At 40.9% G+C, this 21,982-nt stretch overlaps 1 protein-coding gene across 3 annotated transcripts; it reads left to right on the top strand.

The window, feature by feature from the left end:
* Window positions 1-353: 353 nt before the first annotated feature.
* c6h15orf39 (chromosome 6 C15orf39 homolog) lies at window positions 354-19,576 on the top strand. Of its 3 annotated transcripts, none has more exons than XM_060923856.1 (4): window positions 354-515; window positions 5,580-8,529; window positions 15,491-15,519; window positions 18,364-19,576. In XM_060923856.1, exons 2-4 carry the CDS (start codon window positions 5,625-5,627, stop codon window positions 18,367-18,369), a joined length of 2,940 nt encoding a protein of 979 aa, XP_060779839.1. In that variant the 5' UTR covers window positions 354-515; window positions 5,580-5,624; the 3' UTR covers window positions 18,370-19,576. The 3 variants fall into 3 exon arrangements, with proteins under 3 accessions (XP_060779839.1, XP_060779841.1, XP_060779840.1); XM_060923858.1 differs by lacking the exon at window positions 354-515 and adding an exon at window positions 3,169-3,293; XM_060923857.1 differs by lacking the exon at window positions 354-515 and adding an exon at window positions 5,002-5,051.
* Window positions 19,577-21,982: the final 2,406 nt, after the last annotated feature.

Here is a 21,982-nt window from a genome sequence, read left to right as displayed (position 1 = left end):
CTCTGGGTGTGTGTGTTCACTGTTTCAGATGGGTTAAATGCAGAGAGGAACTTCACAAGTGTGTGATGAATAAAGTCTTTCTTTCTTTCTTTCTTTCACCTAGAATGTACCTTGAAATCACTCTGAAAGGTAATTAGGGTCCAGTGATGTATCTTAAATCTTTTTGTTTCTGTGTGATACGTAACAAAGGTACAAAAGATGAGGGTTTCTTCACATACTCGTCGTGCTACACATTACTGTGCCTGTAACCTTTAGATCCTCCCTCTTTTTTTCTGTCATAGCTGTAATTGGCTAACCGTGTGCCAACAGCTTACATACTTTTGGACTGACGCCTACAAACTCTTGAGAAAAATAAGGCAGTACTATCTAGGCAGCTTTCACTAGATCTCCATCCCCTAGAGTTCTCCAGACGCTTTCTCTGGTCTATTTAGAAGAACGATGATGGATAACTTTCATTTTTGCCATGGCTAGTCTCATTGAGCCGGCTGTTGGACGAGCAGGAGCTTCTCTCTGTGGTGAGTTCTTGTTGATGTGTGTTGTTTGTCAGCACTGTGATGATAGTGCTAGTAGGGAAGAGGGGAGGAAAAAACCTTGAGAGTCATCTCGGTGCGTTATCTTTCATGTTGTCGGGTTCATGCGAGCTGTGCTTTAGTGTTTACTTGGAGAGCACGTGAGAGAGCGCAAGCTTACTGCGCGTGAGGGGTTGAAGCTTACCGCGCGTGAAGGGATGAAGCTTCCTGCGCGTGAGGGGTTGAAGCTTACTGCGCGTGAGGGGATGAAGCTTACTGCGCGTGAAGGGTTGAAGCTTACCGCGCGTGAGGGGATGAAGCTTACTGCGCGTGAAGGGTTGAAGCTTACTGCGCGTGAGGGGATGAAGCTTACTGCGCGTGAAGGGTTGAAGCTTACTGCGCGTGAGGGGATGAAGCTTACTGCGCGTGAAGGGTTGAAGCTTACTGCGCGTGAGGGGATGAAGCTTACTGCGCGTGAAGGGTTGAAGCTTACTGCGCGTGAAGGGTTGAAGCTTACTGCGCGTGAGGGATTGAAGCTTACTGCGCGTGAGGGATTGAAGCTTACTGCGCGTGAAGGTTCATTCATAACATGGATTAAAGTATTACTGATGTTGAAGAGGCTCATTAAACACTTATTTTTGAAATAGTAGGCTCGTCTTTGTGTCGTTAGCGTTGCAGAAAAGTGCTCACCTTGCCTTAGCGTGTTGTGGCTGAGAAGTCTGTTGTAAATGTTGACGGAAGTTTCCTAAGTGACTGGAGAAGATGAGTTTGTACTGCTTGCTATGGGTGTGTGCAAACAGTCTGCACTTAAATTATACAGAAAACCTGGATGGCACAGAACATTTTTTAACATAGATACTGGGAGACCAAATGGCCGCCCAGTGGCCAGATTTGGTCTCCTAGTCAATGCCAAACCAGCTTCACTGGGAGACCAAATTTTAAACCAAGTTATGTCTTATCATTTGGTTCAATCAGTTGCAATTAATTAACCAAGTACCATGTAAGTATACATTTAACAAGGAAAACGAAGATCTATGTTATAAGATATACACACAAGATCATGTTGGTTAAGAAAAACAAAACTAAAATTTGGTTGCTGAGATGGCTGATGTCAGAATCCGATGTCATTACTGTGTAAGTGTCTTTGTGCTTGGTAATTGCTCTTGATAGCTGTGTAGTCACTGTAGTGTGTTTGTCTGTATGGTGGTTGGTGAACCATTTTGCATCACAGAATCTGCCGCAGCGGTGCAGCCGCATGGACTCTGGGGCCTGTGATTGTATTGCCCAGACCAGTTGGTCTCCTAGTGGAAAATCTTTAAAAAATGCTCTGGGATGGCAGGGATCCCCCCCCAATTCTCCAGTTAATAATTATAAATAGAACAACTAAAAGTGTTTTTGTCGCACGCGCTTGTTGATAGTCGGCGTCATTTCCCGTGATGAAAGTCAGAGATGTTTCATCATGAGCCTATGGGATATGATCATCTCCCCGGAGTCACTCACTATTCACCACTGGCACTGTGACCCAAACTGGATATGAAAGAAAGCACAACTTTATTCTTCACACATTTTAACCCATCTGAAGCAGTGAACACATACCCAGAGCAGTGGGCAGCCATGCTAACAGCACCCGGGGAGCAGTTGGGAGTTAGGTGCTTTGCTCAAGGGCACCTCAGCCCAAGGCCGTCCCATATTAACCTAACCGCGTGTCTTTGGACTGTGGGGGAAACTGGAGCACCTGGAGGAAACCCACACAGACACTGGAGAACATGCAAAATCCAGACAGAAAGGTCCCTGCCGGCCGCTGGGCTTGAACCCAGAACCTTCTTCCTGCAAGGCGACCGCGCTAACCACTTACACCACCGTCTAACTAGACTATTTTATACACCACCTTGATGCACAGCACTGAGCCATTTGAGAACTGTTCCCTGCATTTTGTCTATACTTTAGTGTGCATCAAGCAGAGGTGGACAGTAACAAAAGTTCATTTACTTGAGTATATCTGTGAAGATACTCAGTCATCCAGGTACATAGTAATCTGTGGTTGGTAGAAGAGAGCAACTGGACTTGCTTGAAAAGTCTTGAAGACGTTTCGCCTCTCGTCCGAAAGGCATCCTCAGTTCTGCCTGTCTAATAGGGAGTATCAAGTATCCTCTCATGGATCATCATAGAATCCGAATCAGAATTACTATGTACCTGGATGACTGAGTATCTTCACAGATATGTTTCTACGCACTTTGGGATGAGTTCCCTTCGACTGGTGCGGGAGTACGAGAGGACTTCCAGAAAACTGGCAGACATCTTAGCCAGAGAGGATCGTTCATTTTTGTCAACCTGGAACAACCATCACTGAACAGAGGTGGGTGTCTATGACATCTATCAGCCACCTACAATGCAGCCATCAGCATTCTGATTCGGATTCTATGATGATCCATGAGAGGATAAATACTTGATACTCCCTATTAGACAGACAGAACTGAGGATGCCTTTTGGACGAGAGGCGAAACGTCTTCAAGACTTTTCAAGCAAGTCCAGTTGCTCTCTTCTACCAACCACAGATTACTATGTACCTGGATGACTGAGTATCTTCACAGATATGCAGTCCTAAAGTTAGCAAGTCAACTGTAGTCCTCAGTCATGAAAGCATTACCGTAAGTGTCCAGAGCGTCTTTCAAGTGTGACTTCCAACTGTCCATATGGGGCCGTCCTCCACAGGAGTGATGTGATGAGACTCCAACCAGACATAGGGCATCAGGATGGATCAGGCAGGCCCAAGGAGCAGAAAAGGTCAGCATCTCAATCTCAGGATTGACATGTTACTCTGGGGGGAAAGAGAGAGAAAAAAAAACCAAGTTGTTAGGTATGCCCAGTGTCACCTGAATAAGTAGGAACAGTTTACTTTGAGTGTTTTGTTTGTTTGTTTGTTTGTTTGTTTGTTTGTATTTTTGGCAACTTCTGACTTCACTACATTTGAAAGGCAAATATCATACATTTTCACTCCATTACATTTCTACCAAGGTCCTCGTGACTCCTTACTATGAAGCAGCTTTGAAAATGGATGTTTTTTTTCTTTTCTTTTCTAAAACGTGATTGGTTTTGTCACAGGTGACACTGAGACAGACTATCAGTAATCACTAGGGTCACGTCACATCCACAGACTGTATAAAATCAAGTTCAGCGATTCCTCAGCAGCATTATTTGAACACGATCAGTTGATGGCAGAATGGAAGGAGGCGGTTCTGGGGAATGCACACACCCATGGCCATACCTAGAACCCATATTTCAGTTTTCTGAAAGGATTAAAGACTTGTTTCATTTTAAATGCTTGCTGAAAATGAACCACATCACGGCCTCCAAAAACTTGCCATCCACCCTGCAGAAGCATATTGAAGTATATAAATGTTTTATTCCAAGAGAAAGCTTGCAGTGAAGTTGTCTGTGCTTTTAGAGCTAGCGATAACGTTGCAATAGCTGTGCAGTCTGGTTTGTCAAATTACTTTCTCTGGATTTGCCCACCAAGTTGCCGTAGCCTTGTCCACGGCTAACAATAACACATAGCTAGCTAACTTGGACACTGTTAGTTAGCATGTAAAAAGGAGTTAGGCTAACATGAATAACATTAACTTATCTGAAGTCCTTTTAGAAATGTTTTAGCATAATCTTGCCAAATAAACAGAATGTAGAAATCTTTATTTTCTAGTAGCATTAGTTACCCAATATGATTTCAAGTTTGAAAAGAGTTTGCTAGCATGTCAGGTGGAGCTTCATTGACTAGCTAGCGTAAAGTTAAGCCACCATGATGACACAGCATGCATTCATTTTGTGAATTCACATTTCTGTCTTTGGTAACGGCATTAGGTTTTGTAAGCGTTATGGCAATAATACAACAATGCGTTGACAAATGTACTTTTAATACTTAAGTATTTTTAAAAGCAAGTACTTCAGTACTTTAAGTAAAAAATTGACTGGACAACTTTCATTTGTATCGGAGTAACATTTGACCAGTGGGATCTGTACTTTCACTTAAGTAATGAAGTTGGGTACTTTTGTCCACCTCTGACATCAAGTACATTTTATGGCAATAATTCCTCCAATTTGGAAATAAAATACATTTATTTCACACAAGTTCAGCTCACTCACAGAGCTGATTGTGTTAATTCAGGAAGTGGGGGAAAAATTGTGCTCTCAACTGTACAATTAGAATTAATTATGCAACCAAAAAAAATACTTCCAGGACCATAATTGTGAAACTCTGCTGACTAACACTGAGAGACCCAGTTTAGCTGTTTTCCATTCTCATTGCATGAATATGAATTGGGGTGTGTGCTTATTCATTTATTTCCTGATGATGATGATGATGATGTGGATCATCTTTGATGTTCAGGTGGTGCCGCCCTGGGTGAGCCTGGTAAAACAGGTTTCAGTGACTGACAGTGTGTCATACCAGTGCTATGTAAGAAAGGTGTTTCACATAGATCATTAAGAAACTCTCAGAATTGTAGTCGTGGGTTTAGTCGACTGCTTTCAGTTTATGGATCAGATCAGGTATTCTTATTATAACAGCTAAGATGATGACTTGTATAACTGCACATCAATTGCAAGTAATTTGATAAAGGGATTAAGCCTGGAGATATGCGTATTAGTATAAGAACTATTAGAATGACTGATGTAATCCTGGTGTAGTCATGGTGCAGTTTGGGTTATGACTGGCTTCATAAACCTGTGCATTCAAATAATTATACCTTATTATAGGCTATTATCATACTTCCAAAAAAAAAGTACTGATCTTTTTTTATTTGAAAGAATACTGAAATTATTTTAATATTTTAGAAATACAACATGGTCCAGACAAAGGGTAGATGCATTCACGTTTTTAAAAAAGCCTTCCTTTGCTTCTTTTCATATTCTTTGAAATCTCTAAATATATATATATTTTTAAAAATCCTGATCATATTTTTACCTCAGCAATTGTGCATTATAATATGAAAAATCTGATCTTTCTATATTACATTAAATAGAATTATTCCTCCAGTAAAAATGTGCCATCTGAATTGTGTCTTTGTCTTTTAATAGGTGTCCTTTGGTGTGAACGTATAACCTCAAAGACAAGATTGAACGATGAACAGTAAGCGGGTGCAGAGTTTCATGGATCCTCTACCTCAAGGCAAGAGAGCAAGACTAGAGGGTTCCATGGGTACTGTGGGCACTTCAGGGCTTTCCAACACCAACAGCCTGCCTCAGTACTCCCAAGATAAGTCTTTACCATACAGACACGCCTATATGTCATGCTCTCTCCGTGGACAAGAGGCTTTAGATGTCCCCGCACCTTGGAATCCCTCTCGGATTTTAGTGAGAAATGGAGGGAGCCCTGTGGTTCATCCTTCAGCCACAAAGGGGTCAATTACAGATCCAGTCATTTATAGGCCTGAAAGCATGAATTTCCCCGAGGACAATGGCTCCCCCACTGTAGCAGAAGAAGTGGTAGTGAAGCAGAAGCTTGCCTGCTGTACTAGAAGTCAGAGTAAACACAGCCCTAATACTGCGGGATTAATGACCCCTGCACCTTTCAGGAAAATCCCTATAAATTGCACAAGTTTATCCCCCTCAGCAGCAGAAAAATCTGGTGAACTTGCTATTCCAAAACCAGTGTATGGACATAGTCCTTGCTGTGCTGGCCAAAAGAGCTATACTATGGACCAAGGGCTGCAAAGGATGCCCCAGCAAATGTTTGAAGATGATCGGATGGCATATTATGGTCACTGGGCATGCCTGCATAAAAAGGAGTCGGAAGCCTTGATGCAGCAGAGATTATTGCCATTTGAGCACTGTGGAGAGAGGGTACCGTTAAAAGACGTACCCACGGAAGGCTACCGTGATCTCAGCCTAAGCAAACCTCAAAGGGTTTCTGCATTTTCCGATGTACGCCAGAGCAACTTTATGTATAACCATGTTCACCCATTTGTCCCCTCTTCACCAGATCACTGCCAACGTTTCCAGCCTAGACAGGCACATAAGGAACTGGCTCCTATGTATGAGCCAGTGCCTGGGATGCAATATGGAGCACGCATGCAGATTTATCAAGATTGTCCTCACACATCTAAGGATCAAGATGTATTTCACCATTCCTTGCTTTATTGTCCAAAGAATAACATTGATGTTTACAGACCTGAGAATTCTCAGCAAATGTCTGGGCAGAGTCCTATTCCTCAACCTTTCTTTAGAGATTTCAAGAATCCTTACACTATGTATCCTCTTGGCCACCCAGTTGTCAGGAACATATCTGCTTATCCTGCTTATAGAACACACTTAAATACAAGATATGTGAACCCATTCAATAAGAGACCATTTTGCCCTCCTGTCATGCAGCAGGTAGAACAACCCCTGGACTTTTCCCTACGGCGAGAGCAGAATGCAGACTCCAACCAGGAACAACCTCCTAAAGGACACCTTGGAATTAAAGGGACTTTCCAACATACTGAGCCCCAAGACCACTATCAGCTTTCAAATAATTTACGTCTTGAAAATTCATCCTCGGACAGTCCTTGTCCGAGACAAGATAATTGTCATTTTAAGAGTCACAGTTATACAGCTTCTCCCACATGCACTCATGATTTATTCAATAAAAAGCAGAGTTTATGTTTTTCAGACAAACCAGGTAATGGTATTGTCCTATCTAAAAAGCACAAGGTGGAAACTGACAAAAGCTGTGAAAATGATTCTTTGGTTAAACTTCAAGCAGTACACCAGCTGAAAACTATTGAGACTAAGCAACCTTCTTCCCCTCCAATGCCAGTAATTAACAAAGTCTTTAGTCTGGCTCCTTACAAAGCCTACTTGGAAGCTACAGGTGTTTTGTCATCTGCACAAGATCCCAGTTGTCCAATGCTGGCACCTGACTCAAAGCCACCAAAAGACGAACCAGAAGCACAAAACGCAGAAACAAAAACAAATTTGGACAAAGACTTTTTTAAATTGAATGTCAAAACTGAGAAAATAGAGCCTGATGGAATGGCATGTTGGTCAAAAAAAGAGAGATGCAGTCCTGTGATTGGTCAAAACAACCTTAATGTAAATTATAAAGATGAACAAGATAATTTAGAATCAACAGAGAATGAAACCAAACACAGCCTAGTTATAAAGAGTGGCTGTTCTTCACATTCAAAGTCAGTTACACCGGAAATGCCAGAGCGTCCCCTTGAACGTGCTGTTGCGTGTAGTATGAGGGATGGAGTTGCTGTGCCAATTCAAGACCATGACAAAAAACAATCTAATTTTCCAGCCCCTTTGTCTGCCAAACTCCCAAGTCCAACTCAAACAAATCAGGGAAGATTTTCCCTCAGTAACATCCCTCCTCATTGTCTTAAACTGACTAGCTTTAAAATAATTTTGCCAGAAGTCTTCAAAACTCCCGTCTCTCCGGTCCCTGAGGTTCTTCGGTCTCCTGTTGAGAATAAAGTAGCCATAAGCAGTAAGCAAGCCCGTTATCAGTTCATGGAGCTTCACCAGTCACTCTGCAGACTTGTATCAGCTTGCATTTCTCAAACCTCACATTGTGAACTCAGGAACTGGTTATCTAGATTGGACCTGGATGAGTCTGCTTCTCCTCCAGCAAAAATCCAAAATGTCTCATGCCTTCTGGGTTCCAAGGGGAGGGAGGTGTGGCTGAAAGATGAAGAGATTATGAGAGCACTCCAGAAAGTTCTTTACCAGCTTGAGAACTATGTCAGAATTCAAGAGTGCCCCTTTCCTCATGTCATCAGAGCAGGGACTGTGTTCATCCCCATGCTGGTGGTGAAGGAGGTGCTGTTTCCTCAGGTCCAGGGCACGTTTATAGACCAGGTTCTACAAGAGCATCGAGTTGAGTTGCGGCCGACCACGCTGTCAGAGGAAAGGCAGCTGACTCAGCTCCACAAGCGAGCTTTTTCTTCTAAACTAAGGCGGCTCCTATCTCTCAAACACCTGCCAGATATCTATCCAGATGTCCTCAACCTCGTCTACTATGCTGATGTCTGCAGATTCCTTGGTGAGTTGAGGATCGTTTTCTTAAGACTAGTTGTGGATTAGATTGGACGCTGTTGATTATAACCTATACACAACCATGATGTTTTAATAGAAATTCTTACTATAAGCATGGTAGAGAAAAAGTAATGGCTTTCATGCAGTATTAATGGAAGCAAAATGTATCAGTTGCTCTTATCTTTTCAACGCTTGGTAAAGAGGAGAGCAAGTTGATACTGGATTCCTCACCTGTCATTTGCATATCATAAACAATGAGTTGACTGAAAGAGTACTTTAAAAAAAAAAAAGTTTTGCATTCGGTCACATTTTGACGCTTGAAGTAAGTGGAATAAAATGGATTGTTCTACTGAGAGGGATAACGTTGAGCTGGTTTCTTCATGCAAAATCATGTTAAATTATTTATGCTCTGAGCCAAGGGGGGAAAACTCAGATCCAGGTATATTTGTATATTTATAATGAAAATGGCTTCACTGCCCACATTCAAAACAAGTCAACAGGTTTTTTTTTTTTTTATTATTATTTTCAATAGAAGGAAAATACAGTTGTTTTTCCGTCACAATAATCTGGACTTTATTATCCTTGATTGATTGACTGCATTCAAACTTATTCCTTAATACCAATATCAGTGCAGTGAAATATGGCCTTTTACAAGCTATGTGGAGAACGATGTCCAGTCTGGAGTCGTGGAGAATTCGGACTGTCTGTCTCCGATCATTTTGTAGGACATACAGTAACCATCTACTTTATTAGGAACATCTGTACAAGTGTTCATTCATGCAGTTATCTAATCAGCTAATCATATGGTGGCAGCAGCACAATGCAAAAATACACAGATGCAGATCAAGAGATTCAAGGAATGTGCAGATCAAAATGAGGAAAGAAATGTGTGATCTCTGTGACTTTGATTGTGGCATGGATGTTGGTACCAGATAGACTGCTAGTCTATCTAACTAACATACAGTACCAGATGTTGGTACTAGATAGTCTGCTTTTGTAGCTCATCCACTTCAAGGTTCAATGGTTTGTGCATGCTGAGATGCTTTTCTGCTCACCACAGTTGTAATTAGTGATTATTTTTTGTGTTACTGTATCCTTCCTGGCAGCTTGAACCCATCTGGCCATTTTCCTCTGACCTCTCATTAACAAGGCATTTCCACCCACAGACTGTTACTCACTCAGTGCGTTTTTTGTTTTTTTGCACCGTTCTGTGTAAACTGAAGGTGTTTTTGTGTGCGTGTGAAATTCCCATGAGATCATGAGTTAATGAAATATTTAAACCAGCTCATCTGATATCAACAACCATGCTCAAAGATCACTGAGATCACACTTTTCCCCCATTCTGATGCTTGATGTGAACATTAACTGAAGCTCTTGATCTTTTTATTATTATTATACTGTGCTGCTGCCACATGATTTGGCTAATTCGATAAGTGTATGGATGTACAGGTGTTCTTAAGATAATGGACATGAGTGTAGTCATAGGAGCTAAGTAATAAAATACAAAGCAAGCTTCAGTGGTACTCGGAGTAGATTCTACTTGGGATACATTTCCTCAGCTGATGTTCTGATGATGGTCAGGTGGTGGAGAGCATGGACACATCATTCCAAAATCTCCAATAGGTGTTCAATTATGTTGAGTTAATACACTCCTCAACCACTTATGGACTCTAAAGACCATGGCGTATGGTTTACGTAATTTTCATACTCCTCAAACCATTCAGTGTGTTCCCATGCCCTGTGGATGGGGGAAATGTGATCCTGGAAGAGCTCATTCCTGTCAGGGGAGAAATGTTTCATCATAGTATCAAGGTGACCAGTCAGAAAGACTTTGTATTGATTTACAGTGACACTTCCTTCTCGGAGCACAAGTAGACGCAAAACTTTCCAGTAAAATCCCCCCCCATAGCACAACAAAGTGTTACGGCGTTCTTTGGAAAATTCTTTCTCAGATGAGGTTTTATTGTGAAGTGTTGTCTCCCAAAAGATATGGAGAAAATCTGTTTAATACTAGTTTACTGAAATTCTCTCAAGCTTACATAACAAACCACTTTCTCAAAATACAAAACGGCGTGCTCTTAGCTCATAACACAAACCAAACCAAAACAGGGAGATGTTGGCTGAATTTTACAGATCTTTCAGACCTTTTAGAGACTGACTGTCTAGTCCAGCTTCAGCAGTGACCAGTCCAATTCTTTAGATCCAACTTTTTACCGTTTTTGGGAAAAGTCCAAGTCTCCAGATGGTGATATCATTTACTGCCCATACGACTGCGAGTTTACATATACAAATGTGTATCCATCTGTGTATGTACAGTACTGCAGACCATTGGTCCTGGGCTCACTCTTTCATGCCAAGACTGTGTAGTGTGTGTGTGTATATATATATATATATATATATATATATAATGTGTGTGTGTGTGTGTGTGTGTGTATATATATATATATATATATATATATATATGTATATGTATGTATGTATATGTGGGTGGGTGGGTAAAGCACCCCTGGGCACTTATGGCCACAATCAACTCGTTTCAACCCAAAGTGAGAGGAAAAACCAGCATACTACATCTCTCATTAACAATTAACTTCATATTCCATGTCTGATAATCAATTAATTACACAAGGAGAAACATTCTTTTAATGAAACGTCTTCAAAAGCCACTTTTTTGTTTTTCCTTCAATTTTTCACCTGTTTGTAATTCCCTTTTTTGATTTTCATTTTGATAAGACAGAAGATTGCAGTATTAAATATAGCTGCTAGCGGTGATAAAGGGCCCTCGCACTCGGTGCTATGTCTTCTAGCCTCACTCAAGGCAAGTAACCTAAGAATAATAAACTTTTGCCCTATTTTCACAGGTGCACAACATTTTCCTGAGTTTTTTAATCTTTCCAAGGTGTCAAATCTGTATTTTTGCACTAGGGGGCGCTATGTAATTAATGAAGCCCACCTAGACTGATTTTACCATCTCCTCTCATCTCATTATCTGTAGCCGCTTTATCCTGTTCTACAGGGTCGCAGGCAAGCTGGAGCCTATCCCAGCTGACTACGGACGGAAAGGCGGGGTACACCCTGGACAAATCGCCAGGTCATCACAGGGCTGACACATAGACACAGACAACCATTCACACTCACATTCACACCTACGGTCAATTTAAAGTCACCAGTTAACCTAACCTGCATGTCTTTGGACTGTGGACACGGGGAGAACATGCAAACTCTACACAGAAAGACCCTCGTCGGCCACGGGGCTCGAACGCTGACCCTCTTGCTGTGAGGCGACAGCGCTAACCACTACACCACCGTGCTGCTCCTTGATTTTACCATATCAACTCAAATTATATCAGAGGACAAATGCATGTGCAAAGTTCCATGAGGTTTTTAGCCATGGTGAGCTCCTCAAAACAACACGAAAAAGTTTTTAAAAATCCGACATTCTATCCAGTATAGCTGACTTCCTGTTGGGTGGAGTCAAATACAACCAAGTGAACTTTGTCCTGTATCACAAGAGTATCAATCACGCCAAATCTTGTGCCCATCTGAGCAACTTCATCTCAACTATAGCGTGTTCTCGGGGGCACTATAGAGCTCCAGGACCACGCCCAGTCCCTTGCTCAATGTAACTGTGATTTTACACACATTTGATCAGTGTGCCAAAATTCTTGAGTTTTCAAGCATCACAAGTGCCATTAAAAAAAAACGAGTTGGCGCATGGAGAAAAAAAATAATAAGAGGGCTTTGCACCTACGATGCAGGTGCTCGGGCCCTAATAATTATTTGTATTTTTGTGATCATTAACTAAGACAATAATATGGCATAGCAGGGTAATTGTGATTATAGTGAAATACATTATTTAGAGGTGAGGATAGATGATAACCTATCAATCTCCTCCTCTCCTTTATGTTTACCAGTATAAATAACAACATGCATCATATCTGATTTGTCAAAGTGTGCATCATGGTTGTACAACTGCACGGTTCACACAGTAGTTCCTGCTGAAACATGAACAGTAAGTTAATATTAATGCACTCATTCGACCATGTTACCTTTTCTGTGGACAGCCCATTCTCTGGGACTTGTATGGCAGCTACTCCACGTAATGTAAGACTAAAAATAAATGGACATTTTGTTAAAGAACATGTTAAAGTAAAACCTACAATCGCTGATATGATGACGTGTTTAGTTAGTTTATAGTTAGATGTGAAATGTTGTGAAATGTCCAAGCGACAAGGCAGTTCCTGTTCTCACTTGTTATAGCTGTGATAAACGGTCATAAGCCACCAGCCTCTTTCCCTTGCACGTGCGCTCTCTCTCTCTCACACACTCCAAAAAAAATGCAGCTTGCAATTTTACTGAGAAACTGTGCTGATAAACTTTGCAAAGCGCTTAAAATCGAGACCACTTCCATAAATATTAAAATGTCCTCCTAAAAAAATAAAAATAAAAAAGTCAGAACATACAGCACTGTGCAAAAGTCTTAGGCACATGTGAAGAAATGCTGTAGACCAAAAATGGTTTAAAAATAATAAAGGGAAATGTTTCAACATAAAAAAAAAAAAACCTATAAACAGCAGTAAGCCATAATAAATGAAACAAAGTCAATATTTGGTGTGAGACGACCCTTTGCTTTAAAAAAAAAAATAAAAAAATCAGGTCCCGTGAGGCGGCACGGTGGTGTAGTGGTTAGCGCTGTCGCCTCACAGCAAGAAGGTCCTGGGTTCGAGCCCCGGGGCCGGCGAGGGCCTTTCTGTGCGGAGTTTGCATGTTCTCCCCGTGTCCGCGTGGGTTTCCTCCGGGTGCTCCGGTTTCCCCCACAGTCCAAAGACATGCAGGTTAGGTTAACTGGTGACTCTAAATTGACCGTAGGTGTGAATGTGAGTGTGAATGGTTGTCTATGTGTCAGCCCTGTGATGACCTGGCGACTTGTCCAGGGTGTACCCCGCCTTTCGCCCGTAGTCAGCTGGGATAGGCTCCAGCTTGCCTGCGACCCTGTAGAAGGATAAAGCGGCTAGAGATAATGTGATGTGATCAGGTCCCGTGAGTGCAGTTTGATAAGGAAATGAGCTGTAGGTTTTACTGAGCATCTTGCAGAACCAGCCACGGTTCTTCTGGACACTTTGACTGTCACATTCGCTTCTTAATTTTGCACCAAAATCCAGGAGCCTTCATTATGTTTTCTTTTTTAATCTGAAAAGTGGTCTCTTTATGTAATATGCTGCTCAGATACAAACACTTTTTTTTGTAATATTTAACTTTGTGCTGGAAAACAAACGTTTGGAACCCTAACACGTTTTGTACCGACTTGATAGTCATAAAATAGAAATCTATAACAAAATTTGTATGAAAAAAAAATAGGGTGCCTAAGACTTTTGCACAGTACTGTCTATAATTGTTTCATTTTGTTAAACAACATGGTTCTGTAAAATCCGTGTATTATTTGTCTTGGATTATGTAGAGCATCCGCCATACAAGTCCTCGTATATGAGCTTTATACTATAGAAACAGTAAGGTATTCGAACGAGTACATCAATATTTACCCATCGTCCATGTTACAGCCAGAACTGCTACCAGATTCATTCTTTCCTCCTTTTTATTTCTATAATGAGTACAGCACAAATGTTTTATAAACGTGGTATTGTGCATATATGGACTCTGATGGCATTACGTAATACAGGGTGTTTCAAATTTGATATTATTTGAGATGTAAATATCTCAAACTACGTAGTCTAGACAAATGAAACTGAACAGGCTTAATGTTGAGCAATATAAGATTTATTCCTCAAAATTTGAAGGAGAAATTCAAAAGGTATGTGGATTCCATGAATAATTTCACAAATTTTCAATATGCGTGCCACCTGACACACACACACACACACACAGACAGCCTTCCTATTTGAACTTTTTGTGTCCAAATCTGCATTGCGATTAGATTAGATAAGATAAAACTTTATTGATCCCTTTGGGAGGGTTCCCTCAGGGAAATTAAGATTCCAGCAGCATCATTACAGATAAATAGAGAAAAACTTCTAGATAAATTAAGTATTTACATATACAAATATAAAAGAATAAGATGTGGGGGAGAAGTGGGATTAGGGTAAGTGTGTGTGGTGGGGGGGGAGCAGGAAAGATATTGCACTTTATATTGCACATTGTCTGGTATTGCTTATTGTTAGGCTAGGCTACTGCTCCTTCCCGTCCTCTGTCCTCCTGTTCCCCCTCCTCCCCCCCAGACAGGAGTTGTACAGTCTGATGGCGTGAGGGACAAAGGAGTTTTTAAGTCTGTTCGTCCTGCACTTGGGACGGAGCATTCTGTCACTGAACAGGCTCCTCTGGTTGCTGATGACGGTGTGCAGAGGGTGACTGGCATCGTCCATGATGTTCAATAGTTTGTCCATAGACCTCTTCTCTGCCACCGTCACCAGAGAGTCCAGCTTGGTGCATTTTTTTTAGAGAATTCTCTCATAAATGCACGTTGCACAGTCTTGCTCGACTGTGTTCGAGCATACTCTAACACACAAAAACGCCTTTTCTTTTCCAGCGAATGGCATTTCGATACCTAAAAAGATAAAAACACAATTTTGACCCGTTTCCACACATGCTGTTAAAATTTGAGGTCAGTTGAACGAGAATTGGCAAAGTTATTAGATTGTGAAATGACACAATTTTTTGAAACACCCTGTACAATTATGGTAAATATTAATGACTATGTGGGGGTTTTGAAAACTGAGTTGCAGAGTTTTGAGAGACCGCCTCCAATAATTGGTCATTTTTTGCAAATCATGAGTATTGCTTAATAAGGAAAATTTATTGGGAAAGGTTACGAGATGACACACAGGCTAATCAGTTTGAATTATTTTCTGTATTTTTACTTTTACAATTTTAATCCCCATTTTATTTTTATTAAATACTTTTATTTTTAATTTCGCATGTTTTATTTTGTTTTGAACCATTTTTTTATTTTGCAGATTCTACTCCTACAGATGATGCACAAAAGGTACTTCCTGTTCCTCTGTTGGCTCACACTGCTTTCGTCTCTTCACTCACTTCATTCATGAAGCTAAGCTTTTATTTACTTTTCTCTCTCATCTTTGTGCTCTTGGTTGTCAGCACAGCTTTTGAGTTCATCCTTTTTAAATGCAGAGAAGGCTGCAGGAAAGACAGGATCTCACACATGCACTGTTGCTTGTAGCGCTACCTTCTGCATAATGTGATCAGATGTTGTGGTGAGCTGTAGGAAGTGATGTGGTTTGGGATGTCTGTCAAACCTGTTGCACACATCCCCTTAGCAAAGAAGCATCTTGGGCATCCGTTGATAAAACGGAGCAGGTGTTAATTCGACCTAGTTATCATATACAGCTTCCTCCAGCTTTTTCACTGTGGGTTTTTTAAACTTCCTTTTAAACCCACATATGCAGGAGGCTTTGTAGAAAACTGTTTTGCCAGATACTTATTTTACACCATCGATCTTCTGGGCCAGATTTTCTCTTGTTGCATAGGATAAGTAAAGTGACCTCATTTAGTTATTCTCTGGCCATGAAATTGCTATTCACTCAGGCTTATCTGGAGATTTTTCTTCTTGCTCATGTCTGTTTTCAAACTTTTATTTCTATATTATTATAACCCCGATTCCAAAAAAGTTGGGACAAAGTACAAATTGTAAATAAAAACGGAATGCAATGATGTGGAAGTTTCAAAATTCCATATTTTATTCAGAATAGAACATAGATGACATATCAAATGTTTAAACTGAGAAAATGCATCATTTAAAGAGGAAAAATTAGGTGATTTTAAATTTCATGACGACAACAACACATCTCAAAGTTGGGACAAGGCCATGTTTCCCACTGTGAGACATCCCCTTTTCTCTTTACAACAGTCTGTAAACGTCTGGGGACTGAGGAGACAAGTTGCTCAAGTTTAGGGATAGGAATGTTAACCCATTCTTGTCTAATGTAGGATTCTAGTCGCTCAACTGTCTTAGGTCTTTTTTGTTGTATCTTCCGTTTTATGATGCGCCAAATGTTTTCTATGGGTGAAAGATCTGGACTGCAGGCTGGCCAGTTCAGTACCTGGACCCTTCTTCTACGCAGCCATGATGCTGTAATTGATGCAGTATGTGGTTTGGCATTGTCATGTTGGAAAATGCAAGGTCTTCCCTGAAAGAGACGTCGTCTGGATGGGAGCATATGTTGCTCTAGAACATGGTTATACCTTTCAGCATTGATGGTGTCTTTCCAGATGTGTAAGCTGCCCATGCAACACGCAATGCAACCCCATACCATCAGAGATGCAGGCTTCTGAACTGAGCGCTGATAACAGCTTGGGTCGTCCTTCTCCTCTTTAGTCCGAATGACATGGCGTCCCCGATTTCCATAAAGAACTTCAAATTTTGATTCGTCTGACCACAGAACAGTTTTCCACTTTGCCACAGTCCATTTTAAATGAGCCTTGGCCCAGAGAAGACATCTGCGCTTCTGGATCGTGTTTAGATACGGCTTCTTCTTTGAACTATAGAGTTTTAGCTGGCAACGGCGGATGGCACGGTGAATTGTGTTCACAGATAATGTTCTCTGGAAATATTCCTGAGCCCATTTTGTGATTTCCAATACAGAAGCATGCCTGTATGTGATGCAGTGCTGTCTAAGGGCCCGAAGATCACGGGCACCCAGTATGGTTTTCCGGCCTTGACCCTTACGCACAGAGATTCTTCCAGATTCTCTGAATCTTTTGATGATATTATGCACTGTAGATGATGATATGTTCAAACTCTTTGCAATTTTACACTGTCGAACTCCTTTCTGATATTGCTCCACTGTTTGTCGGCGCAGAATTAGGGGGATTGGTGATCCTCTTCCCATCTTTACTTCTGAGAGCCGCTGCCACTCCAAGATGCTCTTTTTATACCCAGTCATGTTAATGACCTATTGCCAATTGACCTAATGAGTTGCAATTTGGTCCTCCAGCTGTTCCTTTTTTGTACCTTTAACTTTTCCAGCCTCTTATTGCCCCTGTCCCAACTTTGTTGAGATGTGTTGCTGTCATGAAATTTCAAATGAGCCAATATTTGGCATGAAATTTCAAAATGTCTCACTTTCAACATTTGATATGTTGTCTATGTTCTATTGTGAATACAATGTCAGTTTTTTAGATTTTGTAAATTATTGCATTCCGTTTTTATTTACAATTTGTACTTTGTCCCAACTTTTTTGGAATCGGGGTTGTATATTCTTCATCTTGGTAACAGAGCAAAAACTAGCTAAGACTAGTGGCGTCCACATCATTTCCTTAAACTGCTTCTCCCTCTGGTACCTTTATACAGCCAATGATTAGTTGCTTAAATTGCAGTTTAATGAAGTGTGTGTGTGTGTGTGTGTATTAAAATTTTATTTATATATATAAAATATATTTATTTATTTTATACACACACACTTTTGCAATATTCCATTTTGAGAGTAAAATGCAGTACTGATAACGCACATGCTATTTTATGCTATTACACTACACTACTAAACTGCTCCTTGTTGCTGAGATGGAACCCTCAAACGTGTTTGTTCATAGGATTTATCATTCATTTGGAAATGTGACTGTAGTGTACCATTTTTAAAAACGATTTGAGATACATCAGATGTTTTGTTTAATTAGTTTATTTGGTGTAAAGGACTAAAGGTACTACATGCACCTAAAGATGCGTATTAAAGATTCATATAACGTGTGCTCTTAAGGGTCTTACCCCAGTGACAAGGACGGTTCAGTTTAGTACGGAGTGTGTAGATGTAAGATATTTTTTGTTTTGCTCGAGTAAAGAGAAATGACTAACTTTGCCCTTGTTTCTCTCTAGGAATAGACGTGAAGTCCATTTGTAAAAAAGAATGTGTGCAGTGCCCTGATGAAGCTGAAAGTTGTTTTAACAAGTTTGAGGTGTACTGCACATCACCAAGGCCACACGTGCCAGACACTGCCGCATGCCTGGAGAACCTGAAGCAAACGTCTTTCCAGAAGAGTCTTGGGAGCAAAGAGAGGGTAAAGGGTGCCTGCAAGAGAAGGTTTTTAGGAGACGACACTTCCTCCGAAGAGGACGGGCCTGCTGAGGAATCTGAAAACTGGACTTTTGCCAGCTGTTTGGAGGTAGAAGGATGGGAAAACGTACCAGCATCTTGTACTGACGTAGAGGCTCATATTGAGGTGAAGATGGAGTCAGACACTGAGCAAGAGCCTGAGAATTCCTGGAGGCGCCCTTTGACCTCTGACGACCTCTCATCAGAGAGCATTGATGTGGATACAGGGATGGCCTCGTTGTCCTCATATGCAAGACATGCACCCAGTAGCACTAAGAAGCGCTCGGATATGGTCCTAAAGCTCAGGAAAGTCTATTACACCAAAGGCCGACAAGGCCAAGTATCCCACTACCAGAGAGTCCCGGACCAGTCTGAGGTTCAGAGAGGGAGACACAGACGTTGTCGCAGAAAAAAGAAGCGCAGAAGCTCTGATTCTAGTATGCGACACAGAGCGAGGAAGTTCTCATCAAGAGCACAGCACTGCCCCTATCTCCCAACTCCGTCTACTTCAGAGCATAGGATGAGATGGGTACTGCGCTCAGCAGTACAGAACGCCCACCAGGCCGTGAGGAACAGCTACCCGGAACTGGTGGGCAAAAGGATCCGCCATCTGTATGAAGAAAACGATAAGACCGAGGTGTGGTACAAGGGTATAGTACTGCGTATCCATGAGTCTCATCCTAACCCGCTAAAGACTGTGTTTGAGGTCAAGTATGACAGCGAGCCAGAGTGGCAGTACTACCTGGAGCTACTAATGGACTACAAGAAAGGGTGGCTTCAGATTGAGGACTGAAGTTGTGTGTAGAAGTGTAAATGCTTTCTAAACTGTGAACTTGTCATTCTCTTTGCATCTTTTCACTTAAAAAATGTGAATTTTTACCATGCTTTTTAATGCTGACCATCACATTTGAAGAGATTATATTTATAAAGAGTTGAGTCTGTTTAAAGTTTTAACAGCTGCTCTACCAATTATGGTCAGCTATATGTTTGAGATATCCCAAACGTTTCAGGTGCTTTACAGTCCAGGACTTTTTTTTTTATTTATTGTGATTCAGTTTTGTTTCATGATATTTAAATAAGCTAATAGCTAGAGACAGTCTAAAGTGCCTTTCCATTTTCTATCAAACCTGATTGTTAAAGGCATTTTGTTTTTAATGTTTGGGGAAACAAGAGATTAACAGCCATGTTAGAAAAGGATAGAAGTGCTTTTAGACCCGACTTTGCATTTCAGTAATGATGGTGGATTTTTTTTTTTCTCCCCCCTGAAATATGCAATTAAAACTTCACTTTGGGGTCACTAGGCCATGAAATTGCTGCTGAGGAAAATGTTTTAATTTACTTTTGTTTTGAAGATCTCTAGGTGTAGCACAAACTTGAATTCAAAATATTTCTTACTTGAGGTTTGTGCTTGCATGTTACATTACTGCTTGTTTTTGAAAGAAGTCCTTTCACTGCCTTTGCTGATGTAAATATTGGCACAGCGCCCTCTTCTGGTTAACTGAAGATCATGGTGTAGGCCACTGTTAGGATTTCAGATCTGCCAGGTCAAGAAAACCCAAATGCACTGTTTTGAAATTTTAACTTTTCAGCTTTACAAGGTAGAAGCCTGAGCAAAAAGAACTGACAAAAAATAAAAAAAAATTGCAACATTTTGCACTTTAATATTCATTTTTTCCAAAACAGACAACTAATTTTATTTCACATTTTACACTATGTATATAAGAAACCAAACATTTGAATAGCATAAAGATATGTAGAAAAGTATTAAAACTTTCTCTTTTTTTTTTTTGATGTCTGAACCAAATGAAAGTAGCTGCTTTATTCTGTTACTGTGAATATTACACTGGGACCTTGGCAGACTACGAGACAAGACTTGAATATACTGAGATCGTTGAGATGCAACGAGGAACATCCATGGTGACCTGCAGGAAAGAAGCCGCCTTGAGATCACCGGACATTTTCACAAGCTCCACTTCCAACTGTTTTGACTAAATCCAATCAGAAGAGATTTAAAAGGGAGAAAAAAAATTTCAGTCATTGAATTAGCAATGTTTACACGGAAGACCCTTCACTGCTCTCGGCCATGTGTGTATTTCAGATGCACATGGAACACCTCGCTGAAGGAGAGCTCTATTGACACCCACACACAAATTAGAGGATGCCTTTTAAGACTGTTTTAATAGCATCGTTATGCACTCTCCTTCTGTCCAGGCCATCTCCTAGATGGACACCGAACATGAGCCACTACGTGAGCTCACCTGCATTGGTGCTGTGTGCACAGATGCCCTGCCTCAACCCACCTGACCACCAGCTAGACACAGAAACCTCTCTCCTAAACACTTCATACTCAAAGCAATCAACGCTGTGGCATGTCATTCTTATAAACGTAACGTGCCAAACCAAACGGACAACTCCAACCATGACTACATGTAGGCTCAGATAGATACTAGAGAATGCTCTGCTACTAAAGCTCTTGATGAAACTCATTCGAAGTGACATGTCCTCATGTGTATAAAGGTGTCTCAGGGTAAAGTACTAATTAAAAATAATTTGCAACTTGTTTAAAAAAGAAAAAGGGGGGGGGGGCCCTCAGTACTTGTACAATGAGAATCTTTAATACACATGACCCCTGAGCTAAATATGGTTAAAAGCACATGAAATTTCACAGCAAAACAAGAGATGACCATCAGATCGGCACACTTCGATATACATATGTGCTTGACATTGGCTCAATGCAGACTGCTTGCTTTCACTAATGCTATTAACTCTTTCTTTTTGGGAAGAACAGGAACCTTAAGAGAGAGATGCACAGCATATAAAAGGTTACATTCATGCAAACATATAGTGTTTGTATGCATGTAACCTTATATACAATATAAGGAGTGAATGTCACTCAGTTTGGCTCTTAAAGAGTTGTCACTTTAAAATGAGATCACAGTTCAAAACCTATTTACTTGGGAAAAATCCACAACCCAGGAAGAGCCCAGTCGAGCGCCATATTGTTAGTGACTGGCATGTATTCCTACTGTGGTACTGTGTCCTACAACTCTCCCTAACAACTGCGTGAAAATGTCACACTCTTTATGACCGCGAGCTCTCGTTGCTTCGAAATAGTTCAACTTGCAGCAAACTAAACATTTCTCCTTGGCATACTGCTTTATTTTTTGGCAGAGTTCAGTCTTCAGTCTCCTACAGCCATGCTCCGTTTTGACAGAGTGAAAAGAAAGATGGAGAGATTTGGACTCCTGTTTTGGATTAAGCATCTATCGTCTGAAATTCTTCAGTCAGAGGGACAAACAAGGGCAGGGATGAGATACTCAATCTACACAGCAAATATACATCTGGTCCCCCCCCCCCAATATTTGTAAAGAATAAATATTTCCTTAAATTTAAAAAGTATGC

The sequence above is a fragment of the Neoarius graeffei genome, chromosome 6 (assembly GCF_027579695.1).
Source record: "Neoarius graeffei isolate fNeoGra1 chromosome 6, fNeoGra1.pri, whole genome shotgun sequence".
NCBI classification, from domain to species: Eukaryota; Metazoa; Chordata; class Actinopteri; order Siluriformes; family Ariidae; genus Neoarius; species Neoarius graeffei.
This window is presented reverse-complemented; position numbering and strand designations above follow the sequence as displayed.